At 40.9% G+C, this 25,419-nt stretch overlaps 2 protein-coding genes across 2 annotated transcripts in view; one reads left to right on the top strand and one right to left on the bottom strand.

The window, feature by feature from the left end:
* LOC139635376 (ephrin type-A receptor 6-like) overlaps window positions 1–25,419 on the bottom strand; it is a 321,867-nt gene that overhangs the window by 248,627 nt on the left and 47,821 nt on the right. The window lies entirely within an intron of this gene.
* On the top strand, window positions 9,438–17,281 carry stx19 (syntaxin 19). Its single transcript, XM_071502549.1, has 5 exons — window positions 9,438–9,658; window positions 13,197–13,505; window positions 13,689–13,925; window positions 14,396–14,608; window positions 16,070–17,281. The coding sequence occupies exons 2-5, from the start codon at window positions 13,284–13,286 to the stop codon at window positions 16,304–16,306; spliced, it is 909 nt and encodes a 302-aa protein (XP_071358650.1). The 5' UTR covers window positions 9,438–9,658; window positions 13,197–13,283; the 3' UTR covers window positions 16,307–17,281.

Here is a 25,419-nt window from a genome sequence, read left to right on the forward strand (position 1 = left end):
GAGGGTGTGTATGGCTTTACTGGGAGTTTGCTGTGGTCACACCTGTTCAGATCTAACAGGTGTGAAGAAAACTAAAAGGACAGTCATCTGCATATGTCCACACAATCCTGAAAAGAGGACTGGACATTTTGAATGTATCATTCAAACACTCACAGCGTAGGCTGAAAAAAAGGGTAATGACATCAACAAAAGCTAACTGTAGTCAGGAGTTATCAGAGTAACTAGACTGACCTTCACTTATAAAAACAACACTCTGCTGATGTGAACCCTGCTTCACAAAAGGCATCCAGCTAAACAGAATCAAAATGATAAAATCAGTTACCAAAAAGCAGTTTTCATTGCTTCAGAAACATCAGCATAGTGACATTTCTTTAATAATTTCCAGTTGTTACACATGATCTATTCAACAGGTTCTGTATGTGCATCCAGGAAATGTCTTCCTGGACATTGGGCCATGACAGGAGAAACTGTCCGGAAAGGTAAATATTGACTTTCAGTGAAGCCATTTGTTAATTTGTGGTTTTCTAACCAAGTGTCCCCTTACAATAAATGGCATCGCTACATCGCGGCCTTGTGGGGGAGGATGTGGTTTAAGCTAGGGTGCGGTTTGCCACTTGAATGATGCATGCACATATCAGAGACAGGGGTGCGTGTGGAGAGAGAGAGAGGCAGATTTTTCCATCTAAGTGCCGTCAGAGGTGCAAAAGGGGATGTGAAGGCCCTTGGCATCGGCTGCCGCGTCTAACGGACTGGAAACAAGGCTTTATATTCAGCAATTTATGATCTCAATGCAGGGAAAGGAGTGTAAAGGGGGGTGGGGGGTACCAGGAGAGACCTTGGGAGGTGAAATGAAGGACATCATCCAAGACAAACTCTCATCAGCAGATGTCGATGAGAGATGCACGGCTAACACGACTGAACGCTGCTACGATCTCAATTCGACATGTCACTTTAAGAAGCCTTCCGCCATTATGCATTCACTCTTCCTTTCACTCTCTCCGACATCCACCTGCTATGTACATTAATGAGCAATCCCACAAACCTGTCTCCCTGACCAGTAACAAGACAGATGGAAAATATATTGGGCTATAAAAACGATATCTTCCCAGATTCTTTTGAACATATTCATAAGAAGATCAGACCGCATTTTCCTGGAAACTGAGGTCTTATATTCTTTGACTTCTTTAAATACAAAGTGTAATTTCCTACACTGTGTCTTGCTGATGAGTTAAATCAACATTTCCGCGTCACTAAAACAAGTACAACAGTATTTGTGTGTTTTCTTTCAACCGGAGTAAACGGGAAGAAAAGAAATAGAGACGACCACACACACAGGCAGACAAACCGAGTGGCAGGCAGTGACAAAAATATTTAGTGGTAGTATGACAAAAATGCTTTTCGTTAATTTATTTTTCCTTCCATCTCTCTCTCTGTTTCACCTGCTGTCTCCCAGGTTTGCTGGTGGCGAGACAGAGTTTCCCTATCTCTCTGGGATGATTATGTTGGCAGGTAGTTATGAGGCCAGGTGATTAATCCCCCACGGAGGGGAAACAACATTAACCTGCCTTTCAGTGTTTGCCACCACATCACCTTAGGTAAAACACACGAGTCCAACAGCCCCCAGTATATTATCCAGAAAAAAAGCTATGGGCACTGTGGCATTTTCCTCACAGTCCTCGAACTAATTAAAACATTAGCCCTCCACTTTAAATGTGCTGCCAATGATGATGAGACCAGCCTGAGTGAGTGACAACTCCCCTACTCCCCAAAACATGGGTCAGAGGGTTTAATTGGAATTAATTCAATAAGAATCCTTAGATAACTCTGTTGTACGTGTGGAGAAGCCGTTGCTTAGAAATGATTAGGATTGTGATTAACTGTGTGTTGTTGCTCTGACTATGAATGCTCTCTGCTACGAGTGTAAATGTTTGTTCGAAACATGGTTCAGAAACAGAAACAGGGGATCGCTGACTTGTTAAAGACTGCCAAGGATAGAAAGGCCTCACCGGTGCAGTGTGCGGATGTAAGATACCCTCCACAGTAAATGTGCCTTCCAGCACCTGCAGCACTTTAGATAGGAGTGGCCTTTGCAGTGATATTTTCTCTGTTAACAAAGTTTGTTTTCACCTCAGGAATGCTGGGTCCAGTACCTCTAACAGGTCATTTCTAGGGACAGAGAGAAAGAAGAGGAAAAAAAAAAGCGGAACAACAGAGAGCCAGTCAACGTTTCTTCAGTATGAAGGAGTATGAAGAGACTCTAATCACAGCAAATCTGCTCGAGTGTATACTCCACCCAAATAATTCATTATTTTAATTACTTATTTTAAAAATTACAGTTTTCTCACATTTTTTTTTTTCTAAATTGATATCATTTCAATTCATTGCTGTCTGCCCTCTCCAACCTGTCTGCCCTCTCCAACCTGTCTGCCTGCACCACCCGGCCTTCTGCCATGGAAACCATCTGTCTTCCTCTCCGTTTGGTGCAGATGGAGCAACATGACAAGGGCACGGGAGCCAATCCATTCCCACCTTGTCATCTGCAGGCATTTCGATCTGCCACAGCGCTCTTCCATCTCGATTAGGGGGTGGCCTGCTGGCGGGAGACGAGTCAGTGGATGTACATGTGTGTGTATGTGTATGTGTGTGTGTGTGTGTGTGTGTGTGTGTGTCTGTGTGTGTCTGTGTGTGTGGTCTAGCCCCCCCCCCCCCTGTCATCCACCTGTCAAAGCCAACGCCATTGTCATGGTGTGGATCTGAAGAACATCTCCCTTATACCTCCACAATGACAATTACCGCGGCCTGGAGATGGGAAATGGCAGCTAACAGCAGCCAATCTCAGATCTGGCATTTCCAATAACTGATGAAACGGTGTGACTTGTGTTTTTTTTTTCCACAGATGTTAGAGACTCGTAAAATGAATCCAGTGTGTGTGCACACACACACGCATACATGTCAATATCATCCCGCTCTAACATGATGGATATGATGCCGTGTGTAGGCTGGATCGATCCTACTCCAGCTGTCTATGGCAGTTGTTCACTTGCACGTTTATGCACAAACACTTTTTCAACCTGTGAGATGCACTGAATGCTGCTGCTGCATTTTTAACCCCTTCAGCTCCAGTTTATTCTTATCCTTCTGCCATTTAGAAATTAGGCTATTTCAAACTTTCCATGTCAGCTGATGCCTTTACTGTCTGGTGACTTGATTTGGAGGAATCTCAAGGGTTGAAATGTATTTGGCCTCGAGCTCCAGTTTAATCTCGTTCTGACGGTTCACATGTTCTTTCATCTCTCCTGTCTGCTCGTCGTCGTCCTCTTCATCTCTTACTTTCCTTGATGTCAGTGAAGAATATACCTTACATCTTATCTCTGACTCGTTGCATTTATTTATGATACATTTGTATATTAATACCAATAGACAATAGGGTAAATATACGAAATGAATCCAGTCATCCTATATTTGAGTTTTTTTTTCATTTACAAGATTTTCAAAACTCTTTGCAGCTGAGTGCTCTACATGGAAAACATTACAGCTTTCTCTAATGCTGACGCATTACTTCTCGCTAAACTTATGAAGCGTGCATTTCCACACAGGCGGAGATTTTTATTCCCATCTTACTTTCACATGGCGTAGTCAGTGTATGAAAGAACCACTTCACAGCCAGTACGCAGAGCAGCAATGAGAATAAGTCTTTCAATAAACATATGGCAAATCTAACCATTAAAACAGGAAAGTTAGAACTAGCTCAGCTACTTTTATATCAGCACAAATAAGCCATCAGCTTTTCCTATCACAAATACCGTAGTGGGCAAATGCTCGTTCCTACACTAGCATGCATACACATATGCACATTCAGTCACATGTACTACAGGCTACAATCACCAGATTAGACACTGCCCTTCACCTTGCATTTACATTTACTTTCCTGTGTTTTATCAAGGCTTAGGTCCACCATTGCCCGATGGGTAAATGTTTATGTACAGAAATGTGCCTGTTTCTGTAGCTGATGTTTGCTTAATTCATTCTGTTAAATCCCTGTTGGAGTAAATATGGATAGACAGAGTATTATAGGGGACCACAAACTCCCTCTCTCTCACACACACACACACACACACACACACACACACACACACACACACTGAGCTGGCCTACACTGTCTGTTTGTCCTGACTAAATGTGTTTGCTCCTCTTTTCAGGTGGACACAAAGCTCACCAGTCCATCGTGGATCTATCACCACTTAGTTTACTGTCGTACCAATGTCCTTGAGATTGCTTTAGGCTCTGGAGAGGTTGATAGTTTTTTTTTTTAAAGTTAATCTTTGTAACATTACATGATAGATAATTGGTTATTAATATTAGTAGAACTCTGCTAATTGAATAAAAACTCTTTATTTGGACGTATATAAAAAGTTAACATGACAGCATACACCCCACAAACTGGGGCCAATATGTACTTTGGTAGGGTTACTATAGTAACACCAGTTATTCCTGGACCCTTGCTTTGGTCAGGAGGACTAATTAGGGAGAACAGACTGTGGGTGGTGGTGGTCCACTCTGGGTGTAGAGTGATTGAGAGAAGTGGACACCAACAGTACGACTCTGAGAAAGTAAGAAAACTGGGTTATGTGTCATTCTGTCCAATCTGCAGTAAACAAGATATCTCGGCTTATCTTCCCGCAGTGTTGCCTCTAGCAACGCACCCTCCCTTTTCTCTACACAGGCCAGAGGATGATGTAACAGCCTCATGACACTAGGGGGTGAAATGACCCATGTTTGAAGTGCTTGCTTAAACAGAAGAGGAGAGTCCTGCTGACTGTGTGGAGCAGTGAGAGGATAAGGACTTGATGCTTTTCATTCCAGCCATTTAACAAAAGTAGTAAGTGTGCGATACAAGGGAAACACAATTAATTAGCTGAAGGGAGATAAACTAGCAGCCTAAAGCCCAAGTCCATAATGAAAATGATAGTCATTTGTGGTTAAACCAATGTCTAGGATTAACTTTAATCAAATTTCTATCAAAGTTTTTTTTTTTTTTTTTGGTCTTTCAGCGATGCTTTATGACTAGAAGGCATATTGAAGATAACTAGTTAACAGTGTTTGGTTATGTATCCCATCCTGTGTCCCATCATTCACTTCTCCCTTCAGTCAAAAGCTGCCAGTTAAACAAAACCCCTTTCACTTGAAGAACGCCGTGTTTATCTTTACACACATAATTGTTCTGGCATCTGTCCAATTTACGCTCATGTTCACTACCATTAGCTGCTGGGAGCAGGCGCCTGTTGACAACAGCACAGTTGAAATTACTTGTTTGAATTAACACCCCTGAAGCCAGTGGGTGGCACGACAAGGTTGTCCCCGGTTTCCTAATTCTTTGTATTGGGTTCAAACCTGGCTTATCAATTGTTGGCTCTAACCACATGGATACCTCTGTATATGGCTGGTGCCTTGAAATGAAGTGGATATACTGTAGGTAAAAAGGTGAACAGCCTGAGACTTGTAATGCTTGTGTAACACAGGGGGTTTTCGCAGGGTTAGCTATTAAAATATTTGCAGCTCAACTGTAAATTAAAACCTAGATGACCCAAAGCACAATCTCATACAGTGCCCAAAGGAGACATTTAATAACCAGATCTCTGATTGCCTCGTTTCAGTAAGCAAGGCCACCAACCTCAGTATCAATCTTTCTGATTGGCTTAATGACAATGGTTTTGACCTCATTATCCTTGCCCCTCTGACCGCCTCCCTCCCCTCACTCATTTATCTAATCTTTCTCCTTTCCTTCTTCCTCCCAGGGTAGTATGCTGTAGTATGCTGGAGGCTCCTATGCGTCTGCAGGTGGTTCAAGTTTATGCTGTGGATCAAACTTGCTGCATGAAGATCATTTAAGTGTTTTTTGAGGCATTTTGCTCAGCAGCATTGGGGATGTCCCTGCAATGAACTCTGTCCTAATTTCATGATTCTGTCTGTCAGTGGAAAACTTATATTTGAAACTTGCACTTCTGGATGTCTATTTTGAGTTTGCAATATGAAAATGGTAAACACAGTGAGCACACTGTTCAACAGTCCAACAGTTTCACTATATCAGCATTAGCAGAGGCCTCCAATTCCATGTCAGTCTCATCTAATCCTTCCTTTTCATTTCTCCCCTCAGAGAGAAAACACTGCAGATCTTCTCTGGCAATGTTTAAATATCACTCTCAAGGTTGTGGCTGAGAGGCTGTTTGGGACTTGTTGTCTTACCTCCCTCTGTTTTTCACTCGCTCTCTCTTTGTCTCTGGACCCTACAGTGAAGAATAGCAAAGCACTCCTTCTGACATCGCCTCAATTACAGCAATACCCGGAGAGCTCTCCAACAGCTCTACTGTGAGACGAACTCTACTCGCTACAATGACCAAGACGACCTCACACGCTCTTTCATATTGGGTGTATTAAAGATGAAATGCCGAGGAGATATTGCATTTTAATGCTTTTCACATCACTTCCTCAACACTTTTTTTTTTTTTTTTTAAATGTCTGCTTGTGTAAGCTGAAGTACTGTCTGTTCTTTGTACTCTCTGCTGTCTTTCAACCTCACTCTTAACCAGTCATTTCTATTTAGCTGGCCTCACTTCTGTTTCTCCTTTGTGCAGCAATCCATTACAACTCTGCACAGCAGTAGAAATTACACAAATAAATCTGTTTCCAAGTTCAAGTTTCATCAATGGTCTAGCGATTGCTTGTAATGTAACAATTATTTTGTTCTGAGAATGATAAATGTGAGGAGTTGAGTATATTTCTGTATGTGTAATATGTGTATTTCACCTGTGCACAACTACATATATAGCTTACTGTAGAGGCATTATAGCTGCATTTATTCTATTTTACTTCTTTGTTTCATTTTATGGCCACTTGTGGGATTATGCCGTAAACACATTGTAGACATGTTACGACCTGATAATATCAACTGCACTGGCAAACAATTGCTTATTTACAGTTTTGCTATTGCTACATAGCCAGCATTAGCATTAACAGCTACCACTCTAGAAGACATGTTGTGAGTTCAGCATCAAACCTCACACTGTTATTCACCAAGAGCTGTCTCCAGTGGTGGAAAGCAACGCAAATGTTGACTCTTATCTTGACATCTTTTCTTCTACTTAAGTTAGCATGCTAACCAGCTAGCTCTGGCCCATCTCACCACTTTCCTGATAGCAATCAACTAAAGCTTCCAATTTTCCCTTTAGACATAGCACTGCTCAGAGGGCGTTTTTCAACCTCTTGTGTTGTAAACACAATGATGGCTGAAGATCTTGTCAAGGAATAATCACCAGCACTCGCTCCCAGCAGGGAAAAGCATGTTTGGCAGCAGAGAAAACTTACAAATACCCCTTTTAAATATGCAGTAGATAGAAGCAATGTTAACACTGATCTGGCGTAATGTTTCCACCTATTTATTTTACTTTTAGCTCTGATTTGGAAATGTTAAGGAAATATTTGGCTCTTTAAATGTTAAAATGTTCCACTGTACTGTATTACAACTAGTTGCTAACTTTGCCATTTGGTAGAGGCAGTGTCCAGTGGGTTTATTAGAGTTTTTTTTTTTTAACCAAACAACCAGTTGCCAGCAGTCGATTTGAACCAAAATAGTAAAGTTGCTGGTCATAAAACCAAAATAATGAGCTTTAAGACTCTGAAACACTTTACAAAACTGAGGGGACGATAGTTTTCATAGGTTCGTCACTAGAGATGACCCCTTTCACATAGTCATTTCATCCATTTGTAAATACACAAATATTTATTAATGCAGCTTGAATTTCCTGGGCAAACTTTGTTCTCCGAGTTCAGGCCTCTCAGGCAGCATTTTCTATCAAGCTGCTTATATAGCCCACCATTGAATTGGTAAACACAGTCCTAACAAGCCTAAAGCGTTTGATTGGAAGTGCATGTTGGAGGTAACTAGTTTACAGCCAGTGAGGAGGCAATCCTGAGAAGCTTTCGACCTTGGCGAACAAATGCTTCAGCAAATTACTTGATATTTCTTTTTCAGTGTTGTTCTATCAAGGCCTATTTAAATTCTACAGACGGAGTAGAGTCAATTACAAATATTGAGATGAGATCAATTTTGTCCCATGGTTTGAGAGGCTTGTCATTGGGGAGTTGGTGTGTGTGTAGGCCTATGTGTGTGTGTGTGTGTGTGTGTGTGTGTGTGACAGAGAGAGAGAGAGAGGACTAATCCCATTCAATGTATTCTCCATCAAAAGGGACGGATGACTGAGCAGCTACAGGAAACATGTACAGTACTGTTCGCTTGTTCCGGTGATGCTGATGAAGGTGAATTCTGACACTCAGAAAACCGGTTTTGCTTTGTTGTCATAATATCTTGCCACCGGGGATAGATGACTCACCGTTAACACTCCACCGTGGCATTATTACAGGCGTAGAGTAGCATCTGGTACAAGAGAGATAAAACTTTACTAACAGCGTTTTGCATAGTCATCATGTGGTTAATGTGCTTTTAATTTTTTAGAGAGGGAACACACTACCACCAACTGGAAATTATTTGTCATCATGTTGAAACCTCATTATTCCGGTTCTGGTGATTTTTCAAACTTTAGTTAAGAGATTAAATTGTGCCCTTTGGTTTGAAAAAAGGACTCCAGGGCTGAAAGCAATTTTAAACTGCTCTTTGATGATCAAAAATACACTGTGGAGAGAGAATGACGGACAACTGTGTGTGTATATATGTTCAAAAGTCATTAAATAGCTAACCCTTTAACCCTCCCACGCATCATAGGCCACCACAGTAACAACTTGGCTGCAAGAATTTTGAAGAAATTCTGCAACCAGCCTTTAAAGTATCAAATGTTGAAGACTGAACTCTTGTCCCCACCAAACTCCTCTCATCCTCCAAACTTGTTTCTCCTCTCTCCCTCTGACGGCGTACTTCAAACAGCTTTGCACAGTGTGTTATGCTGCAAAGCAGAGAGTGACTGCGTCCCTTCCTGTGTTGAAAAGGCCTCTGGGTTTTAGGGAGCTTGTCAGTAGAAATCTGTCAGAAGTACTCAGCAGAGTTACTGGGGCCTAAGGAGTACAATACCCCCAGAACAAGAGGACTTACCCCAGGAACCCAGACACTTCACATAGAAATCAACTTTGCGCATGAGAAACCTAACACCCTGGTTGACACCCCAGCAGCAGTCGTCATTGTTTGGCCTCTGTAATGTACACAATACGCTTCTATTTGCTCTGTTCCACTTTCCAGTGCAGGAATTGGCCGGAGGGAAGGGTTTATGTGTTCCCTGCGCTCTCCATACTGTCTCTGCCTCCTCGTTTACTTAATCACGTCACCTCTTGTTTCTTGTGATAACCAAGTGGTCCTTTAGTCTGCTCCTTTCCTATTGGCCATACCTAGGCCTTGATCAAAAGGAGGGGAGGTGCTTGCAGCTGACTCACCCAGACTTCCTCAGAACTTCCTCCGTTGGTGAGTCTAACTGTCCAATAACTGTTACAGAGTACTCAGACCTGTAACTGAGGAGCATCAGGTGAATGTGAGGAGATCTGAAGATGATATCAAAGATGTGTCAGCCGGTCCTGGATTACATTCCCAGTGAACTCTGAGTGAACTGAGTGGGAATACTCCTCAGACAGCCTGTGATGGAATACTAACAACATTAAGGTAAAATGCTAATCTCAGACTTAACTCTAAATGTGTGTGAAAGTATGTGGAAATAACTCTTAGCCTCATGCAACAAAGTTAGCCTGCATCTTTTTCCTATGGTATGTCCAGTTATTTATTAATAGAAAGCCCAGCATGAATTTAAAGAAATAAATAAAGTAAGACCACTTACTCAGCCAGATGCAATTTCTGGAATGTTTTAAGCAAGATATTCATTATTTTTGGTAAAGTTAAAAGACCAAGCGTGCACAGTGCAAATGTTTGAGCTGTGATAAAACAACCACATTTGGGCACTCCTAGTTTTCCACCTGCATGGCGATGAGAGAGTGTCAACACAATATTTCCTTCAGAAACACAGACAAAGGAGCAGATGGATGGCTAGAAGAAAATATTTGCCTGTTTTAGAGAACAAAATGTTCAATCACAGAGAAAGAGAGGCGAGGCTCCTTGAACCATGCCCCACTTTTCTTCCAGGTTTTTAGGCTAAACACAGGAGAATGTGCTCCCAAATCCTTTGAGCAATTTTTTTAATCGGCTCTCTGGGCTAGGCAGGTAGGGGGAGAGAGAGAGAGAGAGAGAGAGAGGGAGAGAGAGAGAGAGAGAGAGGGTGAGGGGGGTTTGGGAGGGCAGAGGAGTGACATCAGCCCAGAAAACAAAAGATACTTTTAAATTCTTTGAACTCTGAGACATTTGTAGTATAGTCACAACTCTCTCTCTCTCTCTCTCTCTCTCACACACACGCACACACACACGCACACTGGAAATAGGGTCCTTCCTGTTTGAAACCTATCCAGAAATGGGATAGTCTGTGATTTGAAATGCTCCATTTCTCATCAGCCAAACACTCTGTTCCCCCCACACAGTCATGTGCTTCCAAAAGATTATGTTTAGGGCCTCTAAAACCCAAATCCCTGTGTTGCTAGGGCTGCTTCGAAATTTTTGGTGTACCCATTTGAATGCATAGGACTTTGTGGTTGAGTGGACTTCACTTGTCAGAGGCATTTAGAAAATCAGATCCTGTATCTCATGCTTTTTAATCAGAAGCACGTCACTTGTTTACTTCAGCTTTGGCCGACTGTATGCTGGAGTTAAAAAAAAGTGAAATGTGTTCAGTCTTTAGCAGTTGCTGTGAAGATACCTTTTTAATTTCCACACTAAAAAACAGTCACATCTGAGATATTGTGTGTATGTGTGCGCACTTACTCTTTTAGTTAATGTGTTCATCAAGGTCACTTTTCCTACTTGTCACTATTTAAGATGCCAGACAACCCAACAGTTTTTCTTCTTCTTTTGTTTTTGCTGAGTGCGCTGCTGAACACAAACAACCCACTCAGTTCTCATGGGAAAATGAACTTGAGTCAATTTGACTGATGTCGCAGATAAACTCTCTGCTCGTTCATCTCAAGTTGTTTTTCACAGAGTTAAAAATATATCTCAGCGTTCAGCAAAGAGCAGATATGGCTCATCAGTTATGCTCATATCAGGTCAGATGAGTTTATAGTGACATAAACAAACACCGATCAGCAGTGATTCACTACTGGACACACCACAGTACACAGTTAAGGCAGGTGCTTCTGCCTGAACTACAGCCGCTGTACTTTGTAAATGAATTGTGGCCTTGGGTGTTTTTTATTAATGAATTTATTTGTTGTCATCATACAGTATGTGATAAGTTGCAAAATGTTGGAGACTGACCATATCAGAAAACTGTATGAAAGACAAATATTATCTTCACTATTAAATGCATACTATATGTGCATATTTGATTAATATTATCCATATTATTATATATCATATTATATTATTAATAATAATAATTATTATATGTACCTCACATGTATGGTCTAATTTTCTTTATTCTTTCATCTATGGATGTGACAGCAGCTCTTCTCCACTGTAGCAAAACACATGGTGTTGTGGGTACAATACGCTCATTAGCTTAGCATTAGCAGTAGTTACGTTTTCACCTGCAGAGTGGGACAGGTCACTTGAAAAAGATAATCGCTGAAAAAGTAATTACAAAAATTACTCAAGCAAAATAATAATATGTTCCTTTGCTCTCTGTTATTCAGCTCAGCTGCATCAAGGTTACATTTTAACAGCTTTAAACTCCCCAAACTCCCACGTCACATTCAGCTGTATTAAAGTAGAAAACAGGACACTGCAGTTTAAAAGCAGCTAGACTGACATTTAAAGATATTTACTGACCATCAACAGCAAATATTAGCTTAGCTTTACTAATCCCCATCCTCACATTGATGGCACGAGGTTCACTCAAAAAACAACTACACCCAGGTGATACCTGGATGTAGGCAGTGGTTAGAGTCTAACAGACTACCCCCACCTCTAACCTCTATACCAAGCAGAGATAAAATCAACCTCCCTTTCAGTTCCAGGAAAGAGAGAAAACAAGCTGATCCGCATTACGTTCAAGTAATGGAGCAATAATGGAATTAGTGTAATTTTATCTCTGAATTACAAATTGTTATCACCGAATCATCTCGTTACTGAGAAAAACATCACCTTACTGTATGCTACAAAGTACTGACTGAAATGTGAACTTTTATAGAGTTTCTTCATTTATTTGTAAAGGTGACATTATCAAGTTGAAACAAACAGAGGTGTAGTGTTATGATAGAGTGTGCCTGACCACTGTTCTTACTGTGGTGGAAGTTTACATACAATGGTCAACTATAGCCGACCACATGATCGAAGGTTAGACTGACTTCATGAATAGGTTCATCATGTTGAGAATATGACGCAGCAGTCAGCCAAACATCTAGTTCGGTAGTACTACACAATACCATGGACGTAGCTGGTGTTAAGAAACTGACGCACAAGTAGTTTGTGTTTTAAATGATTTCATTCACTCACTTGCGTTGGGCAAATGGAGCTGCATTTGAAACATCCAGGAAAAGCTGCAGTGCAGGCAGAAGTCAAGCTCGTCCAACGGGCTAGGCTAAGAAAACGTAGCTAAGCTAGCATTCGTTTCCAGCATGTGGATGCAGCAAAGGCTGTCCAAGTTTAACAGGCTGTCTTTGAAATGTTTCGCTGCAAATACACCACAAATAAAGTAAATCTGTCAGAAGAGTGAATAATGAATGAAAGTATGTTTTGCTGTCTTTTCATCTTGAATAGTTACCGTTAGTGAGGCAGAAAAAATGATTTAATTCACTGAGCAGCTGAAAGGCTACCACAGCTGAAAGCTATTAAAAGCTACCTGCCACTTTTAATACACCTTAAATATCAATATGACCATTCTGTTTGTTTTTACTGGCTCCCTCTCATGGCGTAAGCTTTCGTGACAATTGGATCTTCAAGCACCTAAAATAAAACTAAATTATGAGAACTGATTGCATCCCTTTAAACTCGACAACCTCTACTTGACACTTACAGTTTAGTACGAGTTTCCTTCATATCCACTACTTTAACGTTAGTACCCTCTGTTTTCCCTGCTTTATTTGTGTTGTTATTATCTTCTGCTGCAACCCAACTTGCCAACAGGAATCATGAAAGTTTAATGTTATTTGTTTTTCAGTGTCCACTTGTCAGCATTGGCAAGAACTGTCCACACAACAGCAACTTTGTGTCCTGAGGAGTGAGCTTTGGTGAGGCCTCTTCCACAATGAAAGACCGCTTGGAAGAGCTGCAGCAGAGGGCTCAAGACTTTTCTGAGGCAGCAAGTGAGAACACCAATCCTTTCTCAACAGAGGGTGATTATGATGACTCTGCAGTGGTCGGGGTCATCACGCCGCAGGCTGTGGTGTTCGAGGAAGAGCCAATCATTGAGAATTTCTTGTCTGAGGCTCAGAAAATCCGAGATGACATCACAGTGCTGGAGACAGAGGTAAAAATAAATCACCACTTTTCTTTTGTTTTTGCTAAGTCTAAGTTAGAAGAAAGATTTTATAATAATGCAGTTTCTGCTGATAAAAATAAAGTTCCTCCCTTGTTTTTTTTTGTGTGTGTTTTTTTTTTTTATCACAAGTGATACTGAACAAAAGTCTTGACTAATCTCAACCCCAAACAGGTCCTCAAATTCACCCAGCAGCAAAAGACCCTGGTGGCCACCATGCGTCGTTTCAGTGTGATGAAGAAAGAGAGCAGCATAACACGAGACATCAAGCTCCAGGCCGAAAGCCTCCACCGGCGTTTAGATGCCCTTTCAAAACAGGTCCAAAGAAGTGAGGACCTGCAGGGGCCTACTGCTGTTACAACGAGAATACAACGTTCCCAGCATGCAGCGCTGCACCGCAAATTCCAGCAGGTTGGGAATACCAGCAGCTACTTTGCTCTGGATGCTAGAAACAACACTGTTTTGGCTCTTTTCTTTTTTTTGGAGTCGATACATTGGTATTGAATCGACCTTAGTTTTGCTTCCTAGAAGACGGTCTTCACAGTTGTTTCAACATAACAATAAGAAAATAGCTCATTCTGTTTGTATTTATAAACTCATGCATGAGTGAAATGATAACATTGCCACAACTAGAAAGTGGAAGCACTAAACTGCTGGATCAGTTCACTTCATGAGTGTCTGTCTATGCTTAAATGTACAGTAAGTGTGTTGTGCATCCACCCAGCAGCATAGTAGTGGTATCAGTGGTGTCAAGAGGGTCAAGGAATCATGCATAAATTATGCTTATACTACGAAAGACGGGACTCAAATGTCTTCTCATTTCTCATTTCCCCTCCCACTCCTTCCTTTTCATTCTCTCTTTTTGCTATAATTATGTTCAGGTAATGCGGCAGTATAATGAAGGTCTGCTGACAAAGCAGGAGCGCTGTAAGCACTTTATTATCCGGCAGCTGGAGGTATCGGGAAGGGACGTGGCGGAGGAGGAGGTAAATGAGATGGTGGCCACAGGAAAATGGGAGGTCTTCAATGAGAACCTGCTGAATGATGCCAGAATCACACGGTCACAACTTTCTGAGATTGAACAGCGACACAAGGTGAGGGTAGTGGCAAACACAGAAAACCTAGAGCTATCACATAGTTTCATGTGACTGATATTATTCTGTTATGTGACCAGTTTTGTTAGAAATATACAGTTTGCCAAGATATTAACTCAGAGAGAACATTTCTTCTTGTATGTTGTAGCTTCTTAACATATTTCTTTAAGGATTGTGGCTTCATTTTCCCCTTATATTCAGCTAGGCACTAAATAATATGGAAGTGTGAAAGTCAATTAAACATCGATAAATCAAACCTTGATGCCTCAAGTCGGCTAAAATACCTAATTCAACCTATGTAAATCCAGATTTTATTCTCATTTGGTAAATGCACACATTTGTTATCATACAGTTGAAGCTCATTGCTAATGAATATTCATTCCACATGTAAATTTCACTCATTACACTGATATGTGTTATTGTCTTGAGTCCCCCAACTTCAACAACCATATAGGTCATTTGTCCCTCCCCTCTGATTTGACCCATAGGAGTGATCCTACGATGATAGTTGGGCCCCACCTATGTGATCAAAGTTACTATAATAAATGTGCAGTTAAGCTTATGAAACAGTTATGGTTGGGTTAGATTTAGGAACAAAAAGTACTTGGTTAAATTTAGGGAAAGATCGTCGTGTGGGCTAAAATAAGTATTAGAGGACCGTTGTAGTCATGGTTACAATAATAAACACGTGGTTAAGGATGTTGACTACTGGTTTGAAAGAAGAAATGAAGAATGGTTGCCTGTGTTTTGTCTGCCCATTCATCCACCCCTACCTCCTCCCAAAGTGGACTTTCTCACTCTTTATACAAACAACAACCTAACAATAAAAACTAACCATGGGTCATAATAAGCTGTTTGCACAGGCGACCTGTGGGACAGTCTCGTTGTCTGATAGCACGAATGCTTGCATGACATAAGCACGAGAGTCTTTAAACCATTTCCTATTGCAGATGACATGAGTGTGTCACTTTTGCATGTCTCACACATTACCACTATATCTTACTGGCATAAATGGGGAAATAAGTAAATGGAAATTGAATCAGTTGTAGGTTCTAGCAGATGAGAACAGATTAGTGCTCCTGTCTTGGCTCAAAAGACATCTTGTAAAACGCAGTCCACGAAAGCCCTTTGTGATTTTCATTCCAGGCATCTATCAGGGACCCATGTAGACCTGGGACACCATGTGAATCACATTAACTCCTTGAGAGGAGAAATAAACTGAGCTCTCTGTCGACCTCTGTTGAATAAAAAAAGGTCTCCACGTAAACCAGGACATTAATAACTAAGAATATAAAAGTCAGATGAGGACGTTCAAGTACCATCTGTGCTCAGGCTGTGTTGTATCAACATCTGAGACCGATCCCTCAACATATCCTCCAGTTCTTTCTCCGACCACCTCCTGCCTCTGAGTAATATTCCTCATATCTGTGCATTAATCCCATAATCCTTCTCCACTTACAGGAGCTGTTGAGCCTGGAGAACAATATGAAGGAGCTGAGGGACCTGTTCATGGACATTTTCATGCTGGTGGAGGAACAAGGTGCCTACATTGAACACATCCAGACCAATGTAGAGAGGACACAAGACTATGTGGCTGTGTCTAATGAGAAGTTCAAGCTGGCCGCCAGGTATAAGAAGAAGAACCCACTTCGACAGCTGTGCTGCTGCTGCTGCCCTCCCTGGAGATGCTGCTTATAGCGCATATGTGTTTTTACCTCAACCGTTCTTCCAGACAACGTTTTATTTCGAAAGTCTCCCTTACCTGTTGGGAATTAGCAACGCTGCATTCAAGCACCATTAAAGTGAAGGTTATGGTACTGCAGTTTTAGAACAGAGCAGCGGTGAAGACAGATTCAGCAGAGCATAGAAAACAATTAGAGGGGAGGGGGAAGGGCCAGGATTGGTATTTGAGGCACTTGTTTCTTTCAAGAGAATGTGAAGCGACCACTATTGGAGGAGACAGATCAGTGAGTGCTACTCACCAACATGGCTGCTTATTGGAGACCTTCACTGTCATCTGACAGAGGTCACAAACAAGGGGAGATCACTGCCTCCACCACAGCAAGATCAGCAAGACTGATATTTCACTTTTTTTTTTTTTTTTTTTTTTTCAAAAGAGCCTCACATCGTGTCTTTTTTTTTGTGCCACAGGAGCTCTAGTTAAGCACCACATATTTTTCTACAGTATATGCACTTTAATCTTTAATCTATATTTTTTACTCTTTTCTTTTCAGCACAAACAAAAGTATAATGTGGTGGAGTAGGATCCTCTTTCTGATGGATTTTGAGTCGCTACATATTCATTTCATTTTTTTCGGTCCATGCACTGATGGAAAAAAAAAAGGACTTGTTTCACAATTAGTCATTAGTCTCATTTGCATTTCAAAGTCTGATCATTTTTAGTGAAAAAAATGTTATTAATTTATTCACTTCCACAGAGGCGGGCATTCAAGTAAAACTCTGAATAACAAGCCTTGATCAAAATATTTCTGTCATGATGACAGAACGGCAGAGAAACACTGAAGTCATTTGTTTTAAAAATAAGGTGGAAGATTTGAAGCCTTGCAGTTCAGGAAATATTTAACTTCGTGACATTTTGTGTTTTGCAGTGCGATGGCAATTCATAATTCTGTTGGAACTGTTACACTGCTCAGATAAAAAAATTCTGGCATACATATGTATCATTATTATTGATATCATTATGTTGCACAAAAGGGAAGCAGCTCTTGCCTGAGGGAGCACCAGCAGTTCAGGCTAAAATACTGGGAACATGCTGTATAACTGATAAACAGGCACACACCTTTTGGTAGGTAATCATGTCTAAGCTGTAATAATTCAGTCCTTTATTTCAGGAGATACAGCCACTTCCCTCAGTTGATCTCACTTGCTCACAGAATGGCTTGAAAGTGGCCTGTCATTGGCAGTGACAGTGATGTTCCTCAGTGACCCATGGTGTCTGATGTCTGGGACAAAATACAGGTGATCTGGGTGTGCCAGAGCCAGACTGGAAAATCTGGTTTGTCTGCTCTTCCAGGAAAGCTGCCAGACAGCTACTGTATGTTCCTGTAGGGAACAGTGTGTAAACAGAACCGTTCACTTCTAGCAGATGGTAAGAGGACCCACCTCAGTGAAGTAGTTTCCTTTAAAAACACTCCTAGGTTTGGAAAATAATTAAAAGCGTGCACATATTTTGATTTTGGCTTGAAATAAAGAGGAAAATGGGCAACAGACAAACCAAATAGCGGCATAAAACTATTAAAAGTCAGTTAAGCCATCTCATGAGGGACTGACAACTCATATGACATGTAAAGAAACACCATCTGTTAATGTGGTGCTTTATTTAGATTCGCTATTATTTACACTGATCCCTCAGATCTGGTAGAAGAACCAGGTGTGATGTGTGTATGGTGGGTGTTTGATGACTTCTGTTGTCTGACCTGGAAAAGTCTTCGGATTGTCTTGTGTGTTGCATCAGTCTCGCTCTGATTAGAATGACACTTAGCAAGAAAGACACAAGTACATCAAATATGTAAATTCCAATATGTAAATCAAATAACAATACATTGTAATGCATCGCAGCGTGCTCTCTGACTCCACATAGACTTAGTGAGGGAAAAATGAAGGACTGCTGCAAATTTCAGGGTTCTTGAACAGCAACAATGCCATCCAGTGTTCACTGAGATAATTGCCAGTTAAAAATAGGTTATCACTTAATATCTAAACTGTTAAACCACATCACTATGTAATTATGCAAGAGCCATAGCAGAAAACATAAATTCTCTGCACGAAGTTGCCCCCAAGTCTTGAGAATGAAAAACAGACATTAATGGTGTTAACATTATTACTGAGCCCCTATGAACAGCTCATGCAGGACATTTTTTCATAACAGGAGAACAGTACTTTTAGTACAGTTTAAGAATTCACACTCAGTCAGTGTCAACATAAACCCTTCAAAAACTAGAAAGAAAAGAAGGAATTTAACTGATTCTGTTTTTCTTGCGTCTGCTCCATCACATTAGGAGGAATCGGAAAAAGAAAGACCTTGGATTCTGTTCTATCCTTTCCTCCCTTAAGGTCTATATGAATATCTAGCCATCTTATTGCATCAGCTACTGTGTCACTGGTAAAACACTTGTCTCATGATTATGCATAAGGGTGATACAAGTAAATATAATTCAAATGGAGGCGTCAGGAATATGTAGCATATTCACAGCAACCATCACAAAGACAAATGGGAATAGATTGAAGTGGGACATCTGTCAAATGGAATTTCTCCAAATACTCCAACAGCAGAGTAGTAGCAGGGATCGAGGATGTCTGCAGACCTGAGGGAAAAACTTCTGGGGTTTATGTTAGAAGTTCATGAGAGCACCAGATCATGGGAGAGTACACAGTGGTCAGTTCAGAAGCCTTTAGACATGTGATCACCAGGCAGGTCAGCCAGAGCCATTTCCTTTCCTAAACTCTCTCTCTCTCTCTCTCTGGCTCTATATGGGCAGGGCGAGCGGACTGGCCTCTTTTATCCCACAGCAACACCCTGCTTCACATTCAAACAGTTGCACACTCTGGGAGCTGCCCTGTAAAACAGCAGTTTTCTGATGTTTATAGTCTCCGCTGTGGATTCATCTTGTTTACCCCCAGCCCTGAAGTTGTTATCCAATACTTCATCTGAAACCACAGTGCCTGAAGCCAATCAGGGCGTTGTTCCTGTTCCTAGCTGGATCACATTTAACCTTTTGCTCTCACGCCATCGTTGTGTGTTGACTGCTTGCACCACCAACTCCGAACATACACCTGTTCACAGATGCGATGACCTGAGAACAACAAAGCATTCCTATTGACCCAAAGACAATCACAGATTTTGTGAGACATTTTTGGCTATCAAGCAGCATTTTTAGATTCCCGAGAAAGTTTAGATTTTCTTTCTTGACTCGGCCAAATCTAATATTTTCTGAAATCCATACCACTCAGCCCCCACCACTGTGTGATGGTGTAATGTTTGCAAAGACCTAAATAGGAACTTTTAATGCAGTGTAATGCAACTTTTATCTCCGTACATGTGCACTCGCACTCGATAAGTGCTTCTGCCCACTATCCCGACAAAGCCCATCAGTCAGGTCTGATTGAACGATAACGTGAACATCTGAGACGCATGAGAGTTTACGACACTGATCATGACCGACAGAGTGGTGGCGACGTCGCTGTGTGGCTACGTACCGTACTGTACCGTCTGCCCCGTCAATCACAACGTAGATCTCAAAGACTTTCCCCAAATGTCTGAGCGACATCAAAGCAGCCCTCCAGTGAGTAACACCAGCTGTGGTTATAGAGAGCTGACATTACTTTACTGCCTGATTTTATCACTCCCATCAAAATCTGAACAGTGAGATAGCAGGACCCTCAGAAAGTGATAAATCACACAGAAACTGTACAGTGAGTCTGGCAGCAGCAGCAGCAGCAGCTGGAATACCAGCAATGATACTGTGGCTACACTGATACGCTGGCTAGATTCTTGAATCTGCACAATGTGAATATTTTTTTTCAAAATGGAATCCAAATTCAAGAAATGATCAGTTTTTCCTGATTGTCTTCCTGTTAGAAATAGCTTGATTTCAAAGTGCAGTATTTATTTACCACACTTGTGTCTGTATGCAGAACATAAGGCTCGGGCCAGCAGCTACTTGTCTTGATTTATCATACAAACTTGAAGCAGGTAGAAAACTGGCTCTCTCCAAAGGAAAAAGAAAAATCTCCATAAGCACTTTAGTATTGTGGCTTGGCCATCTCAGTTATAACAAGAATCCCAGAAGTCACTGAAGTAGCCTAAATCCTTTTCACCTTCTGGTCTTTGTTCAGATTGAACAGATGAAATATAATGCGCCAGTAGTTGTATTCTTTTTACCACTGGACAGAGCCAGGCTAGCTGATTCCCCCTGCTTCCAGTCTTTATGCTTTATACTAAGCTAACAGCTGCTGGTTGTAGCCGTGGTAACCACGGTAGCCATGTGAGTGGTATCCATCCTCTCATCTAATCTTGGCAAGAAAGCAGAACTATTCCTTTATTGGGATATGAGATTTTTTTTAACAGATATTTTAATTAAAATCAACCAATAATCTTAAAGCCCTGTTATATTTTACCATCTTTAGTTCTTGTAAAAAATAAAACCAACCACTAGGACTGACATTGTCACTTCTAGTGGGGTTAAAAAGATTTTTTTTTTCTTTTTTTCTTTCTTTTTTTTTTTTTTTGTCATAGAATCAATGTAGAAGGTCATGGTCTGATAAAGAAATTGGATTTTTGGGGCGTCCTGGTGGCCTACTTGTTCATGAGTAACATCTCTGGTCTGATCATAGCCAGCGACCTTTGCTGCTTGTTCTTTCTCTCGCTCATGTTCCCTAATTCCCTAATTCCACACTAATAATCTTAAAAATAAGAGACATTTGACTTAAAAAAAAAAAAAAACATGGCTACATGGGAGACCACCCTCGAGACCTCCTTTTTCAACCAACTGTAAAAAAAAATAAATAAATAAAAAGCATGATTGGTGAGTATTGGCTGAAATTCTATTGTTATAAAAAAGAAATATAAGGCTCATAATGTCTATGCATTCAGCCTTTTTACTCCTTTAGTATTCTGCAGACTTTTCAAGTTTTTCCACTCAAAATAACCAAGAAGAAGATTTATGTGAAAGACAGAAATACCGAGCCTGTGGCTGTTGTAAGGGTAGTAAAGCCTTTACATCATGCTTCTTGTAACTTTTGCAACATTTATGAATTTTGCAACTTTGACTGTGTTATTCCTTAAAAAAAAAAAAAAAAAAAAGCTCTAATAACACTGTGCCCCTGATTTATAAACCACCTAATGTCAAAAGTTGACTGTAATTTATTACCTATCAAAGGACAAATGTTCAAGCTTAAATATTCTGTCAGAGTAATATATGAACTTCAGTAATAAGAGCTCTGGGAAAGGGCATGATATCCGTGTGTGAGCCATCTGTGGAGATCCCATGCAGATAGGCTGAATGGTAATAGGCACATATGTGTGTAGCTGCTACACTGACTTAAAAGATGTTTTCATCTTTTTTGATAGGCGGCTGAATGAATGAACACGGGCCTTAATGCTCAGCACATGTGAAACTGGTGTAAAACAAAGGGAAGTGTTTTAAGTTTAGTGAGTGTGTGTCAGATCATTGTCACACGTTATCGTTGTTATGGCCACTGAACACTGAATCCTGTTACTGTAAAAGTTTATCCGCACTGTGACGCCGGCCCTGCTGCTTTTGGAGTGGCGGTGATACTGTATTAATCTGGGAACTGAGCAACGATTATTTTAGAGCCAGATTCAGCTAATTGACAGATAATGGGCTCAGACTACATATCTCTCCTTGGCTCAGACTCAGACAAGCCGCTTCTGTCAGAATTTTTTCCATTTCTCTTCCAGATGATGTTGTGATATTGACAGATGTAAAACACGACATGAGAAGATGGGGGAATGCTCTCGGTGGAGACGATGCACGCTGCCACAGCTGCAGCTGTGAATAGAACCTGCAATCATCCTGTCATTCAGATCCAATGAACGGAGGGAATACTCAGTCTGTATTGTGTTGAGCTTTTACTGAAAATTACACATAAGAGAAGAGATGGCAGAGATGATGGTTAGAGATCCTGGAAATGGGAGACAACTGCATCATTGCAACATTCAGAATAGATCATAGGTCATTCCCCAGTTTAGATCCTCAAAATCATTCGCTTTTAGAGGTGTATAGTAATTCCTGACTTAGTTTTCATTGGTAGTAAGTTCCTGATAATTATATACATTTATGGATATTTCTATGCCACTTATGTTCAATGCATGAGAGCATGAGAGTGTAATCTTAATGGCTCAACTAGTAATCTGTTTCCTTTTCCTTTGCCTAAGGGAAGTGGAGCTGTCCAGCAGAGGGAGCTGATATCCAAGAATTATAAAAGCTCACATTCAATCCCTCTTGGTGTGCTTGACTGCCCATTACTCCTCTTCAAACTAATGAAACAGTTCACCTCAGGCTTTGCACTCCAGTTGTGAATATTTCAGCTGTTAATGGTCTTCCACAGGCCAAACAGCGCTTGTATTCAGTGTCCAATCAATGGACCGTTACCTCAACCTCAACAGCATCCCTTTGTGTTCTTCAGTGTTGAGTATTGATTCATGCGCTCGACAATAAGAGGTGAACAGTAGGGAGGGGGGGGGGGGGGGGGGGACAGACCTCAGGACAGACGAGAGGTGAAAATGAACTGAGATGTGGGTGAATAAAACATGTCTCTGGAGGACGTCACCTTGTTTAACTGCTCTCAGGGAACGGTGAGCCTCCCTCTTCATAATGAGAAAGCACACACACACACACACACACACACACACACACGCTTAGACATGTACACACAACACAGTCTCATGTAAACGCACAATGGTCACAATCGTATGGCTGTCCCTTCAGTCCTGAGTGCTTTAGCTTTGTGCTGGCTGTACCTGAGTAGTCTCCACATATGAGAATCTAGTTTATGACTGTACTGTTATTTACGCAACATTGTCACTTCATAATGACCATGTGTTGAATACTGCTGACTCAAAATATGTATCCTAAAGTAGAAAATACAGTTGATTAATTTATATAGTTTTTTTTTTCTTTGCAGGGCATTCTTTTGACCTAATGAAATAACACACCAGCTCTTTAGACCGACTGAGCTGATACTGTCTTGGTGCAGTCCAGTCTGTGTAACAAGTAATGTGATCCTGACTCCATGCTCTACTCTACCTTGTCATCAAACTCTGCAGAAATTGATTAGATGGCTCCCTAAGCTTCATAATGTTATTTACTCTATTGGATAACCGTGTGGGGAAACAGTTATGCGGTCCGCTGCAGAAGCGGTAAGTGCATTCAGCACAATTTCTGCTATCATAATCAAAAGTGGAAAGTTGTGTCTAGTCCATGGGCCAGACTGAGGAGGACTGCTGACATTAAGATAAATTGCGTCCATGCACGTCTGTATATTTAGACTGTAGTCTATAGAACAAACTCGAGGCTATAACAAGTGATTATATATTTTCATTGTAACACGAGGCTGACAACCTACCATTTGGCCTCCCAGAAGATAGATTTAGATGTTTTAAATATATTCATAGTACATTTTTGGGACAACTAGAAATTCTGCCTTTCATGCCTCATGTTACCTCATGTTATCTGTAAAATCAAAACACGTTTTCCAGCCAAATAAGGCGGCTGATAAAGCTTTCTTTAATAACAGGAAGTAATGTGGGAATTCATAATAACGTCACAGATATTCACATAACGTCAGCGTATCTGCATTCACAAGTCACGTTCCTTCGTTGAACTGGGCAAAGAAAACATCTATGTTTTCAGTAATTTCTGCATCTGTCGTATGTGTCACATCAATCCTCTTCATGTCCACAGTGTTCTTTCTATTTGGTGAATCTACATTTGCTTCATTCTAAAAAAGACAACACAATAGGAGCATTATACAGAGTAAAATCATGAAGGATCATGCAGCGGCAAGATTTTTATGATAATATTAGAGAATAAATTATTACAGCAGACTCAAATCATACTGTAATATAATCCAACATTGTCCTGTATAATTAAAAGTGACGAGTTTGCCCACTGATTATCAGAAGCTTGGGTCCATTAGAATTTGAAACCACATATACAGTGTGTGTGTATGTATATATATATATATGTGTGTGTGTGTGTGTGTGTGTGTATATATGTATATGTATATATGTGTGTGTGTGTATATATATATATATATATATATATATATATATATACACACACACACACACACACGCACACACACATACACACACAAAGTGGTGGAACCACATGTAAAAATAACTTTTTACACAGCCACACCGTAGTCTTTCATTTAAAAGTGCTTTTTAAATATTATGTTAAAATATCTGAGTCGTTGTAGTTAAACAGATAACTCGGACTGTATCATTCTTGTGGAGCCCTCCATTTACTGAATCCATGTATTTATGGGTGTGTGTGTGTGCGTGTGTCTGTGGGTATGCATGTATACAGAGATGTTTCTTGGTGATTATCCTCCATCTGCCTTTTATGCATCTCTTCAACATTTCCTCCATGTCACTGATATCATTCAAGTTCTCCACTTCATCACTCTGGTTTTTTATACCACACTTGAGGGAAAGTTTTTCTATTGGCCAGTAAAAGATAATGAGACAACACTTAAACTCATCCGCTCACATTAAAAACCTTGAATTGACAGTCGCTTAAAGACAAAGCCTGAGACACTCTGTTAAAAAAAACTGATTAATGTGACTCTAATCTCCTCAGTGTGTTTTTCTCTCTCTCTGATGAAATATGCACTGCAGCTCCAGTGAGAGGGTTGAGCAGCCAACAATCATAAGTGTCACTGGGTTATGGATTACAGTGGTTTCTCCCCAGTCCAGGACTCACCTCAGGGACTTTATAAAGCTCCTGACTCCTGGCCAGTCTCTCATTAGGCCCACACATCCCTTTGCCCTCTAACTGACAGCCCTTGGCAAGTGTCATAGCAAATGTGTGTGTGCTGAATGTCTAGATTTGTGAAGCCAGACCATGTGCATCGCAGCTCAGTGATGACAACACAAACACACACACATTTTAAGACACAGTGCTGTGTCTGGGATGATTTACAGTAGTGAGGACAGCCTCTGTGTGAAACATGTCAGTTCAGGAGCATAATCTTAAATTCTGCCAATTATTTATTTACCGCCATGCCTCCTTAGGGCACCGGGGCTCCAGGGAGCACAGCAT

The sequence above is a fragment of the Trachinotus anak genome, unplaced genomic scaffold (assembly GCF_046630095.1).
Source record: "Trachinotus anak isolate AG129_WGS33_773 ecotype Australia unplaced genomic scaffold, CSIRO_AGI_Tana_v1 ptg000001l, whole genome shotgun sequence".
NCBI classification, from domain to species: Eukaryota; Metazoa; Chordata; class Actinopteri; order Carangiformes; family Carangidae; genus Trachinotus; species Trachinotus anak.

What these genes read in the sequence shown, in the direction of transcription:
- stx19 (XM_071502549.1), top strand. Translation starts at nt 13,284, where the DNA reads ATGAAAGACCGCTTGGAAGAGCTGCAGCAGAGGGCTCAAGACTTTTCT. An exon ending in TCACAGTGCTGGAGACAGAG is followed by an intron (nt 13,506 to 13,688) that starts GTAAAAATAAAT and finishes AACCCCAAACAG; the next exon opens with GTCCTCAAATTCACCCAGCA. An exon ending in TGCACCGCAAATTCCAGCAG is followed by an intron (nt 13,926 to 14,395) that starts GTTGGGAATACC and finishes AATTATGTTCAG; the next exon opens with GTAATGCGGCAGTATAATGA.